At 40.7% G+C, this 21,225-nt stretch overlaps 1 protein-coding gene and 1 long non-coding RNA gene across 4 annotated transcripts in view; one reads left to right on the forward strand and one right to left on the reverse strand.

Annotated features, from left to right (window-relative positions):
- Nucleotides 1-3,343, reverse strand: part of LOC122556754 — a 78,326-nt gene extending 74,983 nt beyond the window's left edge. Inside the window, exon 1 of the long non-coding RNA XR_006313648.1 lies at nt 3,304-3,343. This is a non-coding gene — a long non-coding RNA (uncharacterized LOC122556754). The remainder of the gene's footprint in view (nt 1-3,303) is intronic.
- Nucleotides 2,563-21,225, forward strand: part of slu7 (SLU7 homolog, splicing factor) — a 54,322-nt gene continuing 35,659 nt past the window's right edge. The window contains exons 1-5 of one of the 3 annotated variants that reach the window (XM_043703869.1): nt 2,563-2,780; nt 7,283-7,479; nt 9,591-9,798; nt 11,316-11,469; nt 11,937-12,017. In XM_043703869.1, the coding sequence (XP_043559804.1) occupies nt 9,626-9,798; nt 11,316-11,469; nt 11,937-12,017 (408 nt within the window). In that variant the 5' untranslated portion in view covers nt 2,563-2,780; nt 7,283-7,479; nt 9,591-9,625. Of the gene's footprint in view, nt 2,781-2,932; nt 3,018-7,282; nt 7,480-9,590; nt 9,799-11,315; nt 11,470-11,936; nt 12,018-21,225 lie in introns of those variants that run through there. The other 2 variants (XM_043703868.1, XM_043703867.1) reach the window with 2 other exon arrangements.

Raw genomic sequence — 21,225 nt, forward strand, 5'->3', positions numbered from 1 at the left:
CTTTATCTCCACTCTCTGTCTTTTGGCAATCAGCCAACCCTCTATCCACGCCAGTATCTTGCTATTAACATCATGGGCTCTCATGTAATTTAGCAGCTTCCTGTACGGCACCTCACACCTTGTCAAAGGCATTTTGGAAATCCAAATAGGGTGGCACGGTGGCTCAGTGGTTAACACTGCTGCCTCACAGTGCCAGGATCCTGGCTTTGATTCCCGCCTTGGGCAACTATCTGTGTGGAGTTTGCACATTCTCCCCATGTCTGTGTGGGTTTCCTCCGGGTGCTCCAATTTCCTCCCACATTCCAAAAAGATGTGCAGGTCAAGTGAATTGGCCATGTTAAATTGCCATAGTGTTAGGTATATTAGTCAGGGTAAATGTAGGAAAATGAGTCTGGGTGGGTTACTCCTCGGAGGTTCGGTGTGGACTTGTTGAGCTGAAGGGCCTGTTTCCACACTGTAGGGAATCTAATCTAATCATGACATCCCTAGCTCTCCTTTGCCTAACTTGCTTTTTATCTCCTTGAAGAATTCTACCAGATTTGTCCCCTTGCCAAAGCCGTGCTGATTCTGTCCTATTTTACCACACACTTCTAAGTATTCAGCCATCTCATCTTCAACAATCGATTCTAAAATCTTACCAACAACTAAGGTCAGGCTAACTGGCCTACAATTTCCTGTCTTCTACCTCCCTCCCTTCTTAGACAGTGGTGTTACATTAGCTGTGTTCCAGTCCTCTGGGACACTTCAAACATTTCTAAGAAATCACACCTATGCCTCGACAATCTCCTCAGCTGTCACCTTCAGGACCCTTTGTTGCAGACCATCTGGTTGGAATGATTTATGCACTTTCAGACCTGGCCCTTAATGATAGCCACTACACTCACTCCTGCCTCAAACTGTAACGTGATATCTCGGTACAGAGTATTTATTAGTTTGTGGCAATCATGATTGTATTTTCATTTCATTGCTGGTGATTAGAAATATATACAGGTGTAGGCGATTTGGCCCCTTGAGCCTGTACCATCAAACACTGTGATCATGGCTGTTCCTTTATCTCAATTCTATATTCTCACCTAATCTACATATCACTTGATGTCTAAAAACACGTCTTTCTTGAATACTCTAATTGACCTAGCCTTCATGGCCATCTGTGCTCGTGAGTTCCACAAGTTGACCACATTCTGAGTGAAGAAATGTTTCTTCACCTCAGTGCTAAATGACCTACTCCATACCTTGAGACTGACAGCCTGGTTCTAGAAATTTGGAAATCATTGTCTATTTATACAAATAATTAATTCATTTTATTATATGGAGCAACATTTTCACGCAGAGGGAGGTATGTGTATGGAATGAGCTGCTAGAGGAAGTGGTGGAGGCTAGCACAATTGCAACATTTAAAAGGCATCTGGATGGGTATATGAATAGGAAGGGTTTGGAGGGATAAGGGCTGGGTGCTGGCCAGTGGGACTAGATTGGGTTGGGATACCTACTTGGCATGGACAAGTTGGACCGAAGGGTCTGTTTCCGTGCTGTACATCTCCATGACTCTATATTGAGGATTGTATATTTTTAGAATGGGCACATTTCATAACATTTTAATTCTAATCTATGTATTTTGAACATCTTATTATACATTATTTTGAAAGCTATTTAGTCATTTTATACTAAATTAGCAGCATTGAAATACAAATCTTTAGAGTTTATGTACAATTATATGTGACACAAATTTAATTTTTAGCAGTTTTTAAATACCACTTGAATCATTTTACTCTAATTATTTCACTTGCATGGTGACAACACTGAAACCCACCTTTCACCATTAATAATAAAGTCAGTCTCTGTTACAGTGTATACTTCCTGTACGTCACATTTGCTCAGGCATCATGCTTAAATATATTCTGAGCATAAACAACGCAACAGGATATTTGATTGTTTTTTTTTAAACATGTTATCCTTGTTACATCAATTATGTTACTGGCAGTGCAGTGTCAAATTATTTCTGAGTAGGTATTCTTTTTAAACAATACACTATCAGATTTATCCACCTTCAGACCTTTCAGCTTCCCCAGCTACTTCCCCTAGCGATAGCTACGACACTCACTTCTGCCTCAAACTGTTAGGTGATTTGGAGGTACAGAGGTTTCATTAGTTATTGGAAATCGTGATTGTATTTTTATTTCATTGCTGGTGACCACATACAGAAACTAGTAGTAGCTATCTTCTTGATGAAAATTCACTACCATGTGGATTTACAGTAATATTGTTCCATCTTGGATATTTTGTAAAATGTAAATGACAGTGTAAACCCAAAATATGCGCTTAATCCAAATAAACTAACATTACTTTCCAGCCATAATAAAACAAAGAACTGTAGACGCTGGCGATCTGAAACAAAAAAATCAGAAAGTGCTGGAGAAAATCAACAGTTTTTCTGGAGAGAAAAACAGAATTAACGTTTCGACTCTACTGAAATTTATTTTTGTTGGTGACTAATTCGCAGCTTCCCGGAAACTGGTTGTACCCAGCCTCGTTGTGAAATAAAGATGGCGGATGAGGGCACGTCCTATCTCTCTGACAGAGCTCCGCGGAACTGCCGGAAGTGAAGCCTGAGGCCTTGTTTACTACGAGGTTGGGTATTTCGGCTGAATGGAGTTTACTGAATATCAACTTTAGCAGTAACACGACGAGTTTCTAACGGTACAGGTTTCTTGACCCGATAGCTCAGACTTGGTAACCGCAGGAGGCTCCGGGCCGACAAAACTTACCTCTTGGCGAACGGGGTAAGAGACAGCGACGGCCTCGGCGCCACCATCTTCTGAGGGACACGGGTGGCCGTCGATGCGTGGGGGCTGAGTATGTATGTGAGTGAGAGAGAAAGAGAGCGGATGGATGGGGTGGGGGCAGGGGCAGGTTGTGTTGGAGTACAGTTCTGGTGCTGCTGTTGATATCCTATAGCGCCTCATGGATGCCCAGTTGCTAGATCTGTTCGTAGTCCATTCCATACAACAGGATGAAAGGTACAATGGGTCAGCAACATGCGTCATTATATTATACTGCAGGTTGTTGACTTTTTGATGAGCAAAATGAAAAGTTTTCCAGCTCCCACATTGTAAATGTCTTTATGTTGAGTACAACTTATAACTTGTCATACTTTGTGGACCCCCTGAATTAAAGAATCAATGCTTGTAGACTCTGTGCCAAATCATCAAAACACGCTGGATATGAAGTAACAAAAATAATCAGAACTGATGGTGTTACAGCAAGTCAGTATAGAGGGATCAAGTCAAGTCGCGATAGTCTTACCAGACTGGTGCTCCTCGCTCGTTAGAGAAATGACTGGTGGTAATGCCTGTCCTCGGATGCTGCCTGAATTGCTGTGCTCTTCCAGCACCACTGATCCAGAAGATGGTGGTAATCTAACCTAAGGTCCACCACATCTCAGCAGGCAAGGGAAGAGGTTGAGAAGGAGAGTCGTTCATGGTAACTCAGCAGAAGCAGGAAGTGAACCCTATTGCCATCAAATTGTTGGCTTTGCAACTGTCAAGCAAACTGAGCTAAACTGATGCCCATAGATAGATAGAGTGGAGCTGTAAGAGTATATTCAAGCCATAATACAGCAGATTCTAGAGTGCGGTGCTGGAAAAGCACAGCAGGTCAGGTAGCATCCGAGGAGCAGGAGAATTGTTGATTCAGGCATAAGCCTTTCATCAGGAATGAGGCTTGTGGGTCGGGGCTGAGAGATAAATGGGAGGGAGGAGCAGAGTTGGAGGGAGGCAGCTGGGAAAGCGATAGGTGGATGAAGGTAAGGGAGAAGGTGATAGGTCAGAGGGGGCAGTGATGGACAGGTCTGGAGGGCAGTGCTGGGTTGGAGGCTTGGAACTGGGATAATGTGGGGGAGATGAAATGAGGAAGCTGTTAAAATCAATATTTTTCCTGTGTGGTTTCAGGGTTCAAAGGCGGCATATGAGGCATTCCTCCTCCAGGCGTCAGGTGATAACGGGTTTGGCGGTGGAGGAGGCCCCGGACCTGCATGGGAATGGGAGGGGGAGTTGAAGTGTTCAGCTACAAGGTGGTGGGATTGGTGAGTGCGGGTGTCCCAGAGAATTTCTCTGAAACAATCCGCAAGAAGGTGCCCCGTCTCCCTGACGTAGAGGAGACCACACCTACACCCATCCTACCTCCTGTAAAAACGCCATCCCTTTTTACCAATTCCTCTGCCTCCACCGCATCTGTTCCAGGATGACCAATTCCACCTCAGAAAGTCCCAGATGGCCACCTCCTTCCACGATCACATCTTCCCTTCTCACATGGTCGACAATGCCCTCCAGCACATCTTGTCCACTTCACGCACCACTGCTCTCGAACCCCATCCCTCCCAACGCAACAAGGACAGAACCCCCCCGGTCTTCACTTTCTATCCCACCAACCTCCACATACAATGCATCATCCTCCGCCATTTCCGCCACCTTCAAATGGACCCCACCACCAGAGATATATTTCCCTCCCCACCCCTATCAGCATTCCGAAAAGACCATTCCCTCCATAACTCCCTCATCAGGTCCACACGCCCCACCGGCCCATACCCCACTCAGAGTCATAGAGATGTACAGCATGGAAACAAACCCTTCGCTCCAACCCGTCCATGCCGACCAGAAATCCCAACCCAATCTAGTCCCACATGCCAGCATCCGGCCCATATCCCTCCAAACCCTTCCTATTCATATACCCATCCAAATGCCTCTTAAATGTTGCAATTGTACCAGCCTCCACCACTTCCTGTGGCAGCTCATTCCATACACGTACCACTCTGTGTGAAAAAGTTGCCCCATAGATCCCTTTTATATCTTTCCCCTCTCGCCCTAAATCTATACCCTCAAGTTCTGGACTTCCTGACCCCAGGGAAAAGACTTTGCCTATTTACCCTATCCATGCCCCTCATAATTTTGTAAACCTTTATAAGGTCACCCCCCAGCCTCTGGATCTTTCCCTGCCACCGCACGAAGTGCAAAACCTGCACCCACACCACTCCCCTCACCTCCATTCAAGCCCAAGGGATCCTTCCACATCCATCAGAAATTCACCTATACCTCTACCAATGTCATCTACTGCATCCGTTGCACCCTGTGTGGTCTCCTGTATGTCGGGGAGATAGGACGCTTTCTTGCAGATTGTTTCAGAGAACATCTCTGGGACACCCGCACCCACAAACCCCAGCGCCCCATGGCTGATCACTTCAACTCCCCTTCCAACTCAGTCAACAATGTACAGGTCCTAGGCCGCCTCCACCGCCAAACCGTTGCCACCCGACACCTGGAGGAGGAACACCTCATCATCTTGGGACCCTGCAACCACACGGGATAAATGTGGATTTCAACAACTTCATTTCTCCTGCTCCTCGCATGCTGCCTGATCTGCTGTGCTTTTCCAGCACCACACTCTGGACTCTGATCGCCAGCATTTGTAGTCCAAGCTTTCTCCAGGTTATGCAGCAGAGGCCTAAATCACAGGGCAGGGGGAAAGGGTGAAGTATAGAGGTAAAGATTTTGAGGTGGTGAGTGAAAACATACAGACTGGTCAGAAGACTAGAAAGCTACTGCTGAAGTGGCAACATGGTGTTAAAATAATTCCTTTCTTTTGTTTTGGAGTGTGAAGAGCATGAAATCTACACAGAATTTATGTTTGCATGCATGATGTTTGTGTATTTCAATTTGTATGTCTATAAATTGGTCTTCAGTGCATAAGGACCCTGAGATCCTGGTGACATGCTGATGAAAGTTAAAATTTTATAGTCCACATTTTACTACTGTTGACCAGTCTCTACCTGTACAGCAATACCCTTGGTTAATGAGTTGCAGACATTTGCCATTGTGAGCTGAAAGGATATGCTTACTAAAGTAAATTTGTTCCTTCTAGTTGCTATACAACTGCATATAATAGAGAGAGGTTACTCGTCTATTTGTGAGCGGCACGGTGGCACCTGGGTTCAATTCCCGCCTCAGACGACTGTCTGTGTGGAGTTTGCACATTCTCCCCGTGTCTGTGTGGGTTTCCTCCGGGTGCTCCGGTTTCCTCCCACAGTCCAAAAATGTGCAGGTCAGGTGAATTGGCCATGCTAAATTGCCCGTAGTGTTAGGTAAGGTAAATGTAGGGGTATGGGTGGGTTGCGCTTCGGCAGGTCGGTGACTTGTTGGGCCGAAGAGCCTGTTTCCACACTGTAATGTAATCTAATCTATTAGGTTAGAGGTCCTGCGTTTGTGATTATCAGGTTCAACTGACAATTATCAATGTTTTTTTGCACTTGCTACCTGTTCCTCTCACCACTGCTTTATGCAAAATCAGGAAACTGCACATGCACTTCAGAAGTCAGGACTTGTTTCATGCCTCCACTGGACTGAAATTGTTTCTCTGTGCACACAATGCCAAACCCAGCTCCCCTACCATTGCTACCTATCCCAAATCCCATTTTAGGAGAAAGTGAGGACTGCAGATGCTGGAGATCAGAGTCAAAAAGTGTGGTGCTGGAAAAGCACAACCGGTCAGGCAGCATCCGAGGAGCAGAAGAGTTAATGTTTCGAGCATAAGCTCCTCATCAGGAATCCCACTTTACCCCATTCAACTTGTTTTCATCACTTTCTCTCTCTTTCACCTTACTTACTTTCATTTCATAGAATCCCGACTGCATGGAGACAGACCATTTGGTCCAACACGTCCACACTGACCCTCCAAAGAGTAACCCACTCAGACCCGTTCCCCTACTCTTACTTTATATTTCCCCTGACTAATGCCCCTAACTAGCGTATCCCTGAAGCACTATGGGCAATTTACCATGACCAATTTACCTAACCTGCACATCTTTGGACTGTGGGAGGAAACCAGAGCATCCAGACGAAACCCACGCAGACACAGAGAATGTGCAAACTCGACACAGCCGCCTGAGGTTGGAATTGAACACAGGTCCCTGGCACTGTGAGGCAGCAGTACTAACTATTGAGCTACTGCACTCTGGTATTTTCAGTTCCCTTGATCTGAAGTTGTTGCATGTGGTGGAAGATTAATTTTTCATGTCGTCTCTGTCTAATTTCCCTTATATGCTCTTCCAGTTTGTTTCTCTGTCCAGCTTGCCCAATTACTGTAAGACATAATTCTTCCCCTCTTGAGCCTATTTAGTGCTTTGGGATATCTTTGTGTTAATGATAATAAATGCAAGTTATTTGTATTCCTGGACCATTTCGCAACTTGTGAAAGGAAAAGCAACATACTTTGTTATTTGGATTCTGGATAGGCTAATTCATTGAATTGGAGTGAACATCAGTGAAGCATGAGCAGAAGAGCGGTACTGAATCTCGTGGAAATTTCACTTCTTTTTATTACCTCCATTTGGGCCCGGAATCTTATTAAGGATACAGTGTACCTCATTGGGACTGCAAGCACTGAGCAATGAATTCCTGCCTTGCATAAAGATGGACCAGATAACCTAGGGTAAATCTTGGATAAAACTTGCCTTATATTGAAATTTATTTTAATCAGACTGTACTAAAAGTTTAAAATAGGCTGTTGGTTTTATTTAGTTTGTTTGATTGGTCTGTTGTGTGCATGGGTGTGTCCTACCTATGATAATAGTGTTATTCAGTTTCAGTGAATATCTAGAAATATGGTTCAATGATAGGTTTTTCTCCATGATCTTATCCTGGTTGCATGAGAGGTTTTGTTATCTCTGGAGTATTATTTGCCTTTGTATTGGGTCTGAACTGGCTATTAAAACTGTATCTGGTAAATAAGTGGCTAATTAGAAATGAGAAAAGTGCATTGTTTTTGATAGGCGATGAAAGAAGCCCAATAAATCAACTCTGTTAGTATTAACGTACATTGTTAACAGGTGGTGCAAGACAGTACTGTGCAGCTGGGAATCCTTGCAGCATTGGCAGGGAGTGAATAAGGTAGGGTGAAAGGTGAATCTGTTAATAATGTGAGGGAAAAGTAGACAGTACTATAAGGTAAGGAAGGGGTAAGGAAAATTTAAAGGCCTGGATGAACCTTTTCAGATATTTATCCATGGATTGTAGGTTGATTTATAGCTAAGATATTTTGTATTTATGAATATTTCCCAGGCAGTCATATCTTAAGAAGGCTTAGACAAAGTCAAACCTTCAATCTTGACAGGTTATTCAGTGTCATTTGTTCCTTCAATAAGTGCCTTAAATGTGCATCAAAGCTTGCTGTAGATAATTAAAACATTGGAGTAGCAAAGAATGCATATGTAGGAGGTAAAAACATCAAGCAGTACTTTGCTATTGATATATTGATTGTAATGGATATGATTATCTGGTGTATAGCTTGTTTGAGTGAGGAAGACTGTAGCTCAATGAGGGAATTATGATGATCGAATGGTAAAAATGTTTCTTTGCCATGTTATACATTCATCGATATGATTTATAGTTTATCTCAAAGCTATGGCTCTGTTTGCTTCAAAGTTTATGTATTAAGTGATTTAATTTTGCCACGGTGTTTTTGTATGTAGCAGTAAACTTCAAGCCTAAAAGCTCAGTTACTTTTTTTATCCTTGTGGGATATGGGCATCGCTAGCCAGCATTTATTGCCCATGCCTAGTAGCCACTGAAAAGGTGGTGGTGAGCTGGCTTCTTCAACTATTGCAGTCCATGTGTAATAGGTTAGAACTACAGTGCCATTTAAGGGGAAAATTCCAGGATTTAGACAGTGAAGGAATGATGATTTCCAAATCAGGGTGGTGAGTGGCATGGAGGGGAATGTGCAGAGCGTGGTGCTTCCATGTTTGTGCTGTCATTGTCCATCTAAAATGGAAGTAGTTGTGGGTTTGGAAAGTATTGTCTGAGAATCTTTGAAGGATTTCTGCAATACACGTTGCAGAGAGACCACTGAAGTTATCAAATCCAGTTTAGCCACATGTAAGCCAAGCTTTGAAATGAGCAGTAGGCCATCGGGTAGCGGCAGTACGTAACCAGCCCCAGTTAAAGCTCACCTAAGAATCAACCATCTAGAAAATCAATTATAAGAACCTGTTGAAAACTCTTCTGTTCACTTCACCTTTAAAGCACCAACTCCATTCAAGAAAACCAAGCCTGTTGCTGTGGGATACTGGAGATTGTAAACCAGAAATTGAAATAATTGTAATTTGTGTCTAATCTTATTCTGCATAATAAGATTATGCAGAATATGAGAATGAATAATATGAGACATTACATTTTTTAATTTGCAGCAGGTGTGAAAGAATAGATAACCTTTACTTTAAACTCTTAAAAATTAGCTACTGTATTATTTTAGTTTGGGTAAATCTTTTAAAGGGTAGGATAAGCATATCTCTTTCCATAAAAAGCATACAAATGGATAGTAAAAAACACATACATTTGATCTCTGACAGCTGGCAATGATAATTTGTAGGTTGGCATTCAGTGGTGCCTATTCCTTTGCATAAAAATGAAAACAAAAGATGGGAATGCTATGGGTACTTATAATTTTGATTGGGATATTTATTTTTAGTGAAAGACGTTGCTTGAATCTCCAAATGTGAGTTACTTTAGCTCTAATCAATGTTTTTCTTTTGATGTTCACAGATTACGATTTTAAAACTTACAATCAAGACACTACTATGGAATCTAGAACTGTGCAGAGCAAGAACCCAGCTAATTCTGAAGAGTCTTCAGGTATGGTGGGCTTAGATGAACCAAAAAAGATGACAAGGGAAGACTGGAGGAAGAAGAAAGAATTAGAAGAGCAGAGAAAGCTTGGAAATGCACCAGCTGAAGTGGATGAAGAAGGAAAGTAGGTACCATTTTGATTGCAATATTTTTTGTTCTTAGCTGATTCACTCCCTGAGGGAAGTGAACACAATTGGATATGGAAATTGATCAACAATTGTTAGATGTTAGTTTGATGACTGCTGACAAATTAGGATTAGGAGTTGTAACTTTGAGCTTGCCTACCATTCAATAAGGTTATGACTGATCCAATTCCCCATGCTCATGTCTACCTTGCCTGCCAGACAGTCAAAGTTTCTCCCTTTTTTTGATTTGTTTCTACTGAAAGAAACTCTCTATAGGTCATACAAAAAGCTTCCTTTGAGTATTCCAAAATCGCTACATTTCCATACCTAATGAAGAATTAATAGACCCTGTCTTCTTTTTTGGATTTTGAACTTTTTCATTTTTTAATGAATTATAAAATTCAAAATCTCAATGAAAACAGATTTAAGCACACTGTACATATCTCCTTTTCCATGCTTTTTGAAGCTTGGCACCATCCAGGACAAAGTATACCACTTGTTTGGCACCACACCCACCATAATTCACTCCCTCCAACATCGACTGCATACCCTCTACAAGATACAGAGCAGCCATTCTCTAAGGTTCTTTACACAGCACCTTCCAAGCCCATGACACTATCTAGCAGGGCAAGAGCTGCAGACACTTGGCGACATCACCACCTGCAAATTCCTATTCATGTTGCACACTGTTTTCACTTGGAAGTATATCACCTTTCCTTCAATATTGCTGATATAGCAATAGACTTCAGCATTTTAGAAACAAATTACCATCACCCTTTCAAGAGCAACTAGGGATGGGAAATAAATGCTGGCCCAGCCAGAGACACCTACATCTGATGAATGAATTATACAAAATTGTTCCTGCTATATCTCCAGGCAATCCATAGTACAACCAATTTTCATCATCTCAAGCTATATAAATTGGTGTTCCTTTTCTAAATTTGGTTTCTTGCAGCCTGGTTCTGATGAGTACAAGACAAAAAGATTTGACTTCATGTCTTTCTTTAGTTTTCTTTTAATGCTAAAGTAGGATTTGGGAAAATTCAGTTACAAAGTAATGATGAGTGAAAGCAGTTTGCCCAATTTTTAGGATTGCAAAATGTAAAGTGTAAAATCATGGTTGATTTATTTCTTATTAAAAAAATCCAGTTGTGTCACCTATTGACATATTGCAGAGATGCCTAGAGGAGAAATACTTCTGGTATTTGTCCTGAGTTTTCATTTAAGGGCTACACCGTTTGCTGAATTCATTATGGAATTAGTTATTTTGTTAAACAGCTTTCAAAGCAAAGATCAAATTATTCAAAAGAATGCATTAATAATACAATGAACATTTTCAGGTACATAACAGTTTAATCAGGATAATAAATGGTGAAGTGCTCATTATGACAATTGATAACTCCCAAAATGGTTCAAAGTTTTAACTGAAATGCCATGTTGATTGGCAAAATTTCAAGATTAAAAATGTGAACTATCAAAATTTAAACTAATCTTTTGTTTCATTTGCATCTTGTAGAGATATCAACCCGCACATTCCTCAGTATATATCATCTGTGCCTTGGTACATTGATCCTTCCAAGAGACCTACTCTCAAGCACCAAAGGCCACAACTTGAAAAGCAGAGGAAGTTCAATTCAATTGGAGACTGGTACAAGAAAGGTGTAAAGGAGGTATGTAGAGTGTGCTTAAATCTGTTTTCACTGAGATTTTTAATTTCATAATTGCTAAAAAAAAAATTGAATAAAGTTCAAAACCCACAAAAGTGTAGATGGTTTACTAATTTTTCATTACATGAGCGGGAATAGTGTTTTTGGAATACTCAAAATAAGTTATTTGTACGACCTGACTGTGGTGTTTCCTTCAGCAAAAACAAATCAAAAGGAGAAATTTTTATTGTCTCGCAGGGAAGGTAGGCAGACAGAAGCTTGGAGTGATTGGGTCAGTCATCTTATTGAATGGTAGGCAAGCTCAAAAGGCCAAGTTACCAACTCCTAATCCTAATTTGTATGTTCTGTGAAACGGAACAGTGGAAACTTAAAAACCTAAAGACCTGAATTCTGTTTAATAATGTTATAATTGTGTATTCTAATAGGAAAATGGACCATAGAATGGTGATGATGTGTATTGTCTCACTCAGGGTTCTGTTGTCACCAAATACAGGAGAGGTGCATGTGAAAACTGTGGAGCAATAACACATGCGAAAAAGGATTGCATGGAAGTAAGTGACTGTTAATTTCCAGGAATTGGTTGTCTCTTTTAAGTTACTTTCTGAGGCTACTGCTTTGCAGCAGGTATATGAGAAGGCAAAATGATTTACTCGGCACAAATTTAGAAATGTTCACCATTCTAGAAATAACCTGTTTAGATTTACCGTATATACTCATATAAAAGTCAAATTGTTTTAGACTATTTTTAAAGGTTTAATTTATGGATTAGATTAGATTCCCTATAGTGTGGAAACAGGTCCTTTGGCCCAACAAGTCCACACTGACTCTCTGAAGAATAACCCGCCTATACCCATTTCCCTCTGACTAATGCACCTAACACCATGAGCAATTTAGCATAATGAATTCACCTGACTTGCACATCTTTGGACCGTGGGAGGAAACCGGAACACCCACAGGAAACTCATGCAGACATGGGGAGAATGTGCCAAACTCCATACAGTTGCCCGAGGCAGGAATCTAACCCGGGTCCCTGGTGCTGTGAGGCAACAGTGCTAACCACTGAGCCACCGTGCCACCCCACAAGGGTCGACTATTACACGGGCACTAGTTTTGATGGGCTGAAATTCATGCTGCAGTTCAAGATACCATATTATTAGCAGTAAGTGGATTTGATCGCTCATCTAATCCCAAATAATGAAGAAAAATGCAATGAATTACGGTAAAGGTAATTACCAGATAAAAGCAAGAGAAACAAGAATAAATTACTGGTAGTAAATTTTATTTATACATACTGTTACAAAAATTTAACATGTCAAAGATTCATTTGAAATCCTCCAACATCACTGTTCAAATATTGCCATGGCTTGATATAATGACACACTTAAAATGAAACATTTCAAAATATTTACACATTCAGAATTTAATAACTTTCCTGTCAAATTCTTCCATTTCCCTCCCATTTACTCTTGTATGTAATGAACCTCAGCAACATTAACAAATTTTGTCAAAGAATTAAAGATATATGTAGCTAATATATCTCACTTTTATTCAGATATAATGGCACATTTAAAATGACTAACTTTTTAACGATATTGACTTTTGGATGTATAGTGAACAAAGTGCAATAGTACTGGTCTGAATGAATGAATCAAATCGTGCTGTAGTAAACCAGGTGGGCTAAGTAGAGTTACGAATGATAGATATGCGATATAGTAAACAAAGAGCAATAAGTAGAGTTACAGGTATGAATGAATGTGATTTTGTTTAAGTGGGTTATTGGGAACATGCAATTTCCTTTGTAAGGGGTTCATAATGCAATATAGTAGGGTCGCCCTTTACATGAGATATATGGAAAATACAAGATATTTTGGCAAAACATAAGGGGTTGGCTTTTGCATGAGATCGACTTTTGCACGCGTATATACGGTATTACTTTCGGATACAGTCAGTTCTTCTAAAACATGCATTTCTTTAACACAAATTGACTATAATGCAATTGAAGAGTTTAGACCATTATTTGTAGAATGCGGTCTTTCTTTCCTTGTGTTGGCTATTACACCATCTCTGTCCCATTAGTTTAAATAGCTTTGTTATTACATGATTTTCTTATCATGTGGGATCATATGGGAATGGAACTACTGCATTATATCAGAACCAACTGTGTACTAAAAATGTGGTGGCCAACTGAGTGACTGTGGGGAGAAACGGTGTGAAAATCTAACTAATAAAGTTTTATTTTAGCTCATTTTATTACAAATATTATAATAGGTAAAATTCCAATCTATGTTAATAGATTGCAGCTTAGCAGTTTTGCTGAAATAGTTCCAAATCATACTGGAATTAAAAGGACAGAAAATTCTAGATAGAATTCTTTTAAATTGTTTGTGAGGGTTGAATTTACCCAGAAAAGTCAACTAAATGTCAATTTTGAGGAGTTTCATGGAGTGTTTCCCTTAGTTTACCCTGGCTACATTTCTTATTTAATTTTATCCAATTCACTTCATTAAATGTGCCCCATGCCCCCATGGTGCTGCTGTTGTACAATTGTGTGTTGATCTGTGGCAGAATGCTTGTGGCTGCTACATTTAAATCTTGTGCTTTATGTCACCCTGGTCTGAAGTAATGTTTGGGTCAATCTGATGTTTGTGGTCTGGGGAAACATACAGCAATGCTACAAAAGGTGAATAACTTCTTCTTTGCAAGTGTAAGTGCTGCCATCTTCTCTCTGCTCTTTACATTCACTTTGTGGCTGTACACTCCTCCCAAGCTCATGGTCTACCTTTCTCCGTATTGCATGCTCGAGGTACACACGCATGTCCGGAATTGTCGCTGTCTAGTTTCTTACCGGTACTTGGGAGAAAATTACAAACTGAATGTAAATTAATTAAAAATCACACAACATCAGGCTATAGTCCAGCAGGTTTATTTGGAAGCACTAGCTTTCGGAGCACCGCTCCTTCATCAGGTGGTTGTGAAGTACAAGATCTTAAGACAATGTTTATAGCAAAAATTTACAGTGTGATGCAATTGAAATTATATTATTGAAAAAGACCTGGATTGTTTGTTAAGTCTCTCATCATTTAGAATGGGCATGTTGTTTTCAGTTCTTTCATATGTAAATCCCAGAACCTTTTTTAAAGTTACATTGTCAAATGAGCTTTAACAATAGGTTCCTTGTCATCTCAAACAATGCATTGAAGGTGTGAGGTACCCTTTGTGAGGCTGTCTGTGCCCCAATGTTCAGACTGATTCTGTTTCTAAAAAAAGAATTTTACATGGATTCATGCAGTTTTTGAGCAAATTAAAATATAATTCTGCAAGTACAAATACACCCCACAAACTCGTGTGTGGGGCGGACGGGGGGGGGTATGAATGTATGTGAGAAGGTGAGTGTAAAGGGGTTTAAGTCTGTGAGAGGGTGTGTGTGTAGGTGTGTATGTATGAGCATATAAGAGAGGGTCATGTGAGAGTGTGTAGTGCAGTGGGGTCACCTGTAGTGTGACAGGATCCCAAGGTCCCAATTTGAGGCCATCCCCATGGGTACCAATCTTGGCTAATGGCCTCTATTCGGCCACTTTGTGTTACTGTCTGTCTGAAAGTCTGCCTTGGAGGATGGTTGCTGGAAGGTCCAAGGTTGAATGTCCCGGAATTAGCCTGAACGTGGGGGCACAGGCAGCCTCGCACAGGACACCTCACACCTTCAGTGCATTATCTGAGATGACATGGCACCAAGTGTTAAAGTTCACTTGGGAATGTAACTTTTTAAAAAGGAATTCTGGGCTTTATATATGGAAGAATTGATGGTCATTCTAAAAGAAGAAAGACTTAACAAACAATCCAGGTCTTTTTCGAAAAATAATGTTGCATCACACTGTAAATGTTTGCTATAATTTCTGTGTTTTATGATGTTGTACTCCACAACCACCTACTGAAGGAGTGCTCTGAAAGCTAGTGCTTCCAAGTAAATCTATTGGACTATAACCTGGTGTACACCCCAGTCCAACATGGCCACCTCTGAATGTAAGTGAGGTATGATTTAAGTAAAAATGAGATGTTAATACATGTAAATTGGCCTCTTGATACTGACTGGAGAGATTCTCACCTCTCCATTAAAAACTTTGGTGGAAAATCAGCCTTTTTCTCTCAACCTTGTGAATCTCATTTTTCTGTTTGTCGCGATGTTTTCCATACTGACTTGCAATTGCCCTTGTCATTCAGAGGCTGGGAAAATTCAGCCTTTAACGTTTTGCATGATGTGTCATTGTGAAAATATGCATTACTGTTTAAACTAACTTTGAATTTCCTGTCAGAATAGCAACGTCTTGGATTCCATCCTCTCCAAACCCATCTTTATGAAGCAATTACTTTGAGCATCTTAAGAATATGTCCATAATGATCATAATAGTGGAGTGACCCATCACCATTGGATTTTACGCAGTTGCTGAGATGTGGAGGTCTCTGCATCCCCATGTGATTTGGCACAATCTTCTCCCGAGACCTCAAGAATTTTTTTCCTCAAAGAGGCTGAGGAGAAGGATATCAAGCACCTGTTTACTTGTCTTGTCCACTCTGCCCTATTGTGACCTGTTTCCTTTGAGGTGCCACAAAGGGCCAGATTGAGTGAGATGAAAGTGTCTGGCGCATCTACTAGTTGTTGTGGTTCTGTTCGCCGAGCTGGGAATTTGTGTTGCAGACGTTTCGTCCCCTGTCTAGGTGACATCCTCAGTGCTTGGGAGCCTCCTGTGAAGCGCTTCTGTGATGTTTCCTCCGGCATTTATAGTGGTTTGAGTCTGCCGCTTCCGGTTGTCAGTTCCAGCTGTCCGCTGCAGTGGCCGGTATATTGGGTCCAGGTCGATGTGCTTATTGATTGAATCTGTGGATGAGTGCCATGCCTCTAGAGATTCCCTGGCTGTTCTCTGTTTGGCTCATCTGTTTGCATCATCTCCACACACATGCAGATGGCAAGCAACATGAATTCGACTGGGACAACACTACTATTATAGGACAAGCCAAACCGAGAACAGCCAGGGAATTCCTAGAGGCATGGCACTCATCCACAGATTCAATCAATAAGCACATCGACCTGGACCCAATATACCGGCCAATGCAGCGGACAGCTGGAACTGACGACCGGAAGCGGCAGAAACAAACCACTATAAATGCCAGAGGACACATCACAGAAGCGCTTCACAGGAGGCTCCCAAGCACTGAGGATGTCACCTAGACAGGGGACAAAACGTCTGCAACACAAATTCCCAGCTCGGCGAACAAAACCACAATGAGCACCCGAGCTACAAATCTTCTCCCAAACTTTGAGCCTCTACTAGTGTTGGTACAGGAAAGGTGGTGAGGTGTTCCAAGTAAATGAGTAGGAAGCATAGTTGGCAGGAAGAGTCAGTAATTTGTGAGCGTGATATGAGTGAGAGCCATTGAGAAAAGGTGCATTATGCAGCAGTTAAGAAAGATATGCCATAAGCTTGCTGGCAGTTGGGTGAGCAACAGAGTTAGACTGTAAGGCAGCAGAGCGCAGTGGTGATATATAACTTATGGAACATAAAAGTTCATGAACCTTTTTGCGGCATTGCTTTGTGTGCCTCCTAACTATGGATATGGTGCAGTCTGATATAATAGTTCCATTCCTATGTGATCCTGAGTTGTAAGAAAAATCACATAATAGCAGCACCATTTCAAGCAATGGAACTGGAATAGAGTTATAGTCAATACAAGTAAGAAAAGTTCACGTTCTACAAATAATGGTCTAAATTTTTCAATTGTGTTATAGCCAATTTGCGTTGAAGAAACACACACTAAAGCAGAACTGACTGCCTTGGGTGCAGCCTCTGATCAGGCTGGCAGGGTCTGCTGTTGAGGTCTTGTGGTTATTGTGGGAAATAACCTAATCCAGAATCTAATCCATGAGGTCCCTGTTGCCAAAGTGGGGTACTACCTTGCCTTCCTTGGCCATATTGTTTGGAATTGTACAGCAGCACACTAAGGGCAGTTCCTGACCTGCAACATTTGAATGGTGCTTCGCTTGAAATTAAATATGCCCCAAAAGCATGAAAGCCAACACTTGCAAGAGAAACCAGCCATGAAACTTCCCAAATTGCCACAGCCAAAACATGGGAAAAATTAGTTTCATAAATATGTCCATTTGCTCCTGGTGATTCAGTAACATTTAAATACAGTGGCCTTTCTTTTATCTCTTGCATAGAATTTATAAATTAAGAGCATGATAATCCATTCGATTCCTGTAGTCTGCTCTGTCATTGAGGTCATGGCTGATCTGATTATGGCCTCAACCCTAAACTTCCACCTACCCTGATAACTATTGACTCTTATTAGTCAAGATCTTATCACCCTCTACCTTTATCAATTTTACCCTATTTGGTATCTCAGCCAAATTCTCTTTCACCATCTTCTGTGGTAAAGGCAAGTACAAAGTGCTAATTTAGTACCCTTTCACGTGTCAACAGTTTTGGTCTGTAATTGGTCTTGGTCCTTTTTTAATGAACTTGAAGGAAACCATTTCTAAAAAGATCTTTTGAATTCTCAGATTTTAACTGAGAGAATTATGCCACAAGGTTTCACTTTTTAACCAAATGCTTTTACTGTACGAAAAAAAACAATGTAAAAACTACTAATCTAACATCATGCGACCTACATCTTATTATTTAAGCCTGAAAGTCTTGACAAGGCACTCTGTTATATTTTATCCCACCCAAGGGTTCCCCAGTAGTCTATAGAAATTTGAGTTCTGAGTTCAAATCAATGTGTGACACAGCTCTTAGAAATTCACTGTGGTCCTCTTAATTTTCCTAGTATAGCACTTAGACTTCCAGAACCTGCACTCTGACTTTCTGTGAGACTTCTGTTGCCTATGTTTTCCACTGGCTTTGCAGGTAGAACTGACAAATTTAGTTCCTTATGAGTTTGGAATTTTAATTCTAAGATTAAGCCCACTCTCAATTCTTGCTTATTGACTCTCGACCAGAAGGCTCCTGGTCTCCATGCTCCTTGTTCTGGTTGCAACAGATGTAGCACTACCTTCTGACTGACATTCAGATTGACTAACTCATTCTTTGAGCAAATGGACATCTCTCAAACATGGCACATCTGGAATGTTCCAGATAAAAATATAAACTTGTTAACCTTCCATGTTAAGTCTGCCTTTTGATCTAGAAATTGTATGGATTCTTTGCAATCTTCCCTGGCTGATCACTTGCTTCCAGAGTTTTCTTTGATTTGTGATCATCTAAATGAATAATTATAACCCTCGGACAATAACTGTGGGGTATTTTATCTCCTCTCTGACATGACTCTGAGATTAGTTACTAATTATTCTATATTTTCAAACTTCTAACTCTATGAAACAACTTTGGGTGGTCTGGCTCCTTCCAGAATTTCAGTGACCTTATATGTACAAATTTAATTTTCCTAAAGCTACAATTTATATTTATACTACATATGGATCATGAAATTAAGCATACATAATACCATGTACTACATAAGTGTCTTTGGAAGACATTCGGATTCACTTCTCTTGCTTTCTTTAAGCCTGTCTAATTTGAATCTTCACTTGTTTGAACTTTGTTCCTCTTTGTTTTCAATTGTAATTTCAACCATGCATCTTACATCCCGTCTTTTTGTATCATCTTTGTCTCTTTTATCATCTAGGGAGCACTCGTTTTGTTTTACTTATTTTCTCATCAGGAAAGAATTTTATCTACCCAATTCATTTCTTCAAATGTAGTCCATTGTTCTGTTGCAAATTTGCCTGCCATTCTTTGAAATTTTCTGCCCTATCTGTCCTCTCTCCTTCCCTCACCTCCCTGCCTGCAACAGTAACATGAACCTAAATAGAGTCATAGAGAGATACAGCGTGGAAGCAGACCGTATGGTCCAACTCGTCCATGCTGACCAGATATCCTAACCTAATCTAGTCCCATTCCTCTAAACCCTTCCTATTCATGTTGCTATCCAGATGCCTTTAAATGCTGTAATTGTACCAGCTTCCACCACATCCTTTGGCAGCACTCTCTGCATGAAAACGTTGTCCCTTACATCCCTTTTAAATTTTTTCCCTCTCATCCTTAACCTATGCCCTCCAATTCTGGACTCCCCCACTCCAGGGAAAAGGCTTGTCTATTCACGCTACCCATGCCCCTCGTGATTTTATAAACCTCTATAAGGTCACCTCTCAGCCTTCGACACTCCAGGGAAACTAGCCCTACCCTATTCAGCTTCTCCTTGTAGTTCAAATCTTTCAACCCTGGCAACATCCTTGTAAATCTTTTCTGAACCCTTTCAAGTTTCACGTTGGCATATAAGTCAAATAAGATCTTTCAAATATGTGATTTCACAGAATTGGTCATCCTTCCTTCAGTTAAGTAGTTTTACATTAGATTGTTCCCTGTCCTAACCTAAGTCCTATAATAAATGGTCAGAATTTCCTAAATGGCCCCCTACTGACATTTGATTAACTTCACTCACCACATTCTGTGGAATGAGGCTCTCCTGCCCCTCCTTGTAAAGCCATAATCACACTGTATGATCAAATGAGAGGAGAGGCGAAATGGCTACCCTCTTTTCCCACTCATTCAAATTTCCGAAAGGTGTAATGTCAGTTTTGTGTCTTTTTATGCATGGATGCTAAAGAATTAGCCAGACAGAATTTCTTGAGTTAAACAAGTAAGCCGTTTGTTTTATTGTGCTCAAACCCATCCAAGTAAAAATATTAAAAATTATAAATAATAAATATGTCTGACTTCCTCAATTTGAATGCAGACACATACTGGAACTAAACATGCAAGAATATAAATTAGAGTACAGAAATTAAAGTTGACTGTGTTAACATTCAATAAGGAAAGAAAGATAATATGGTTGTAGCTGTCTGTGTCACCTGACTATGCAAAGATCTTTGGGCCTCCGCTGGATGTTTTAAGATTGTGGCTGATAGCTTCTATTTCTTCTGGAAACACCAATGTAAATACAAATATTTTAAAAGTTCTGTCTCCCTGCAGGAATATAGTGACAATCAAACTGAGCTATGAGAGTGCCATCTTAGTTGGAGATAAAGAGAGAGAGCAGCAGCCTCTTCTCACTGACATTAGTAGGCTTCTCATTATCACATGTAAACACGCGCACACAACCTGGTTAATTGCATGACTTCGATCTCGTACTTCCAGGTGTTTATTTACACTAGAAGTTCTCCAGACTTTGTGCATTTACATACATTAATTGTATATAAACATGCAAAGATCCGACTTTAGAATATATTATCTTCCATTTAAATCTTACAGCACAGCATGGCTTACTTTATATTCCTTGCTCAAGTAACGTGTCGCCCAACCCAGTGTGCATGTATTTAGCATTATGTTGGTACATCCTGGATCTCATCCTTCTCCTAACTTAATTTGAAACTTGCCAAGCAGCACTGATTTCAATGGAGCTTGCAACTTTTGGTTGTCTTATGTACCAATCTTGAGCCAACCAAGCCAAACAGATCGTTCTACAAATTGAGTAAACTGTATATATTGCAACTAATCTGTTTTATCACAGCAAGGGGGATTAGCCTAGTGGTTAATCGAAAACTATAGCTGTCAGTAACAAACAAAATTCGGGCACTCCAGGATGGCATCAGTGTGGTCACATTGGTGTAGCTCAAGGTAAACTGTAGGAATGTAATTTTATACCTGGGTGTATATAGTTTTTACTTTTAGGACTTCTGTGTGTTGCATAAGCTCTATACTTGTCTCA

This window comes from Chiloscyllium plagiosum, chromosome 14 (genome assembly GCF_004010195.1).
Source record: "Chiloscyllium plagiosum isolate BGI_BamShark_2017 chromosome 14, ASM401019v2, whole genome shotgun sequence".
Classification (NCBI taxonomy): domain Eukaryota; kingdom Metazoa; phylum Chordata; class Chondrichthyes; order Orectolobiformes; family Hemiscylliidae; genus Chiloscyllium; species Chiloscyllium plagiosum.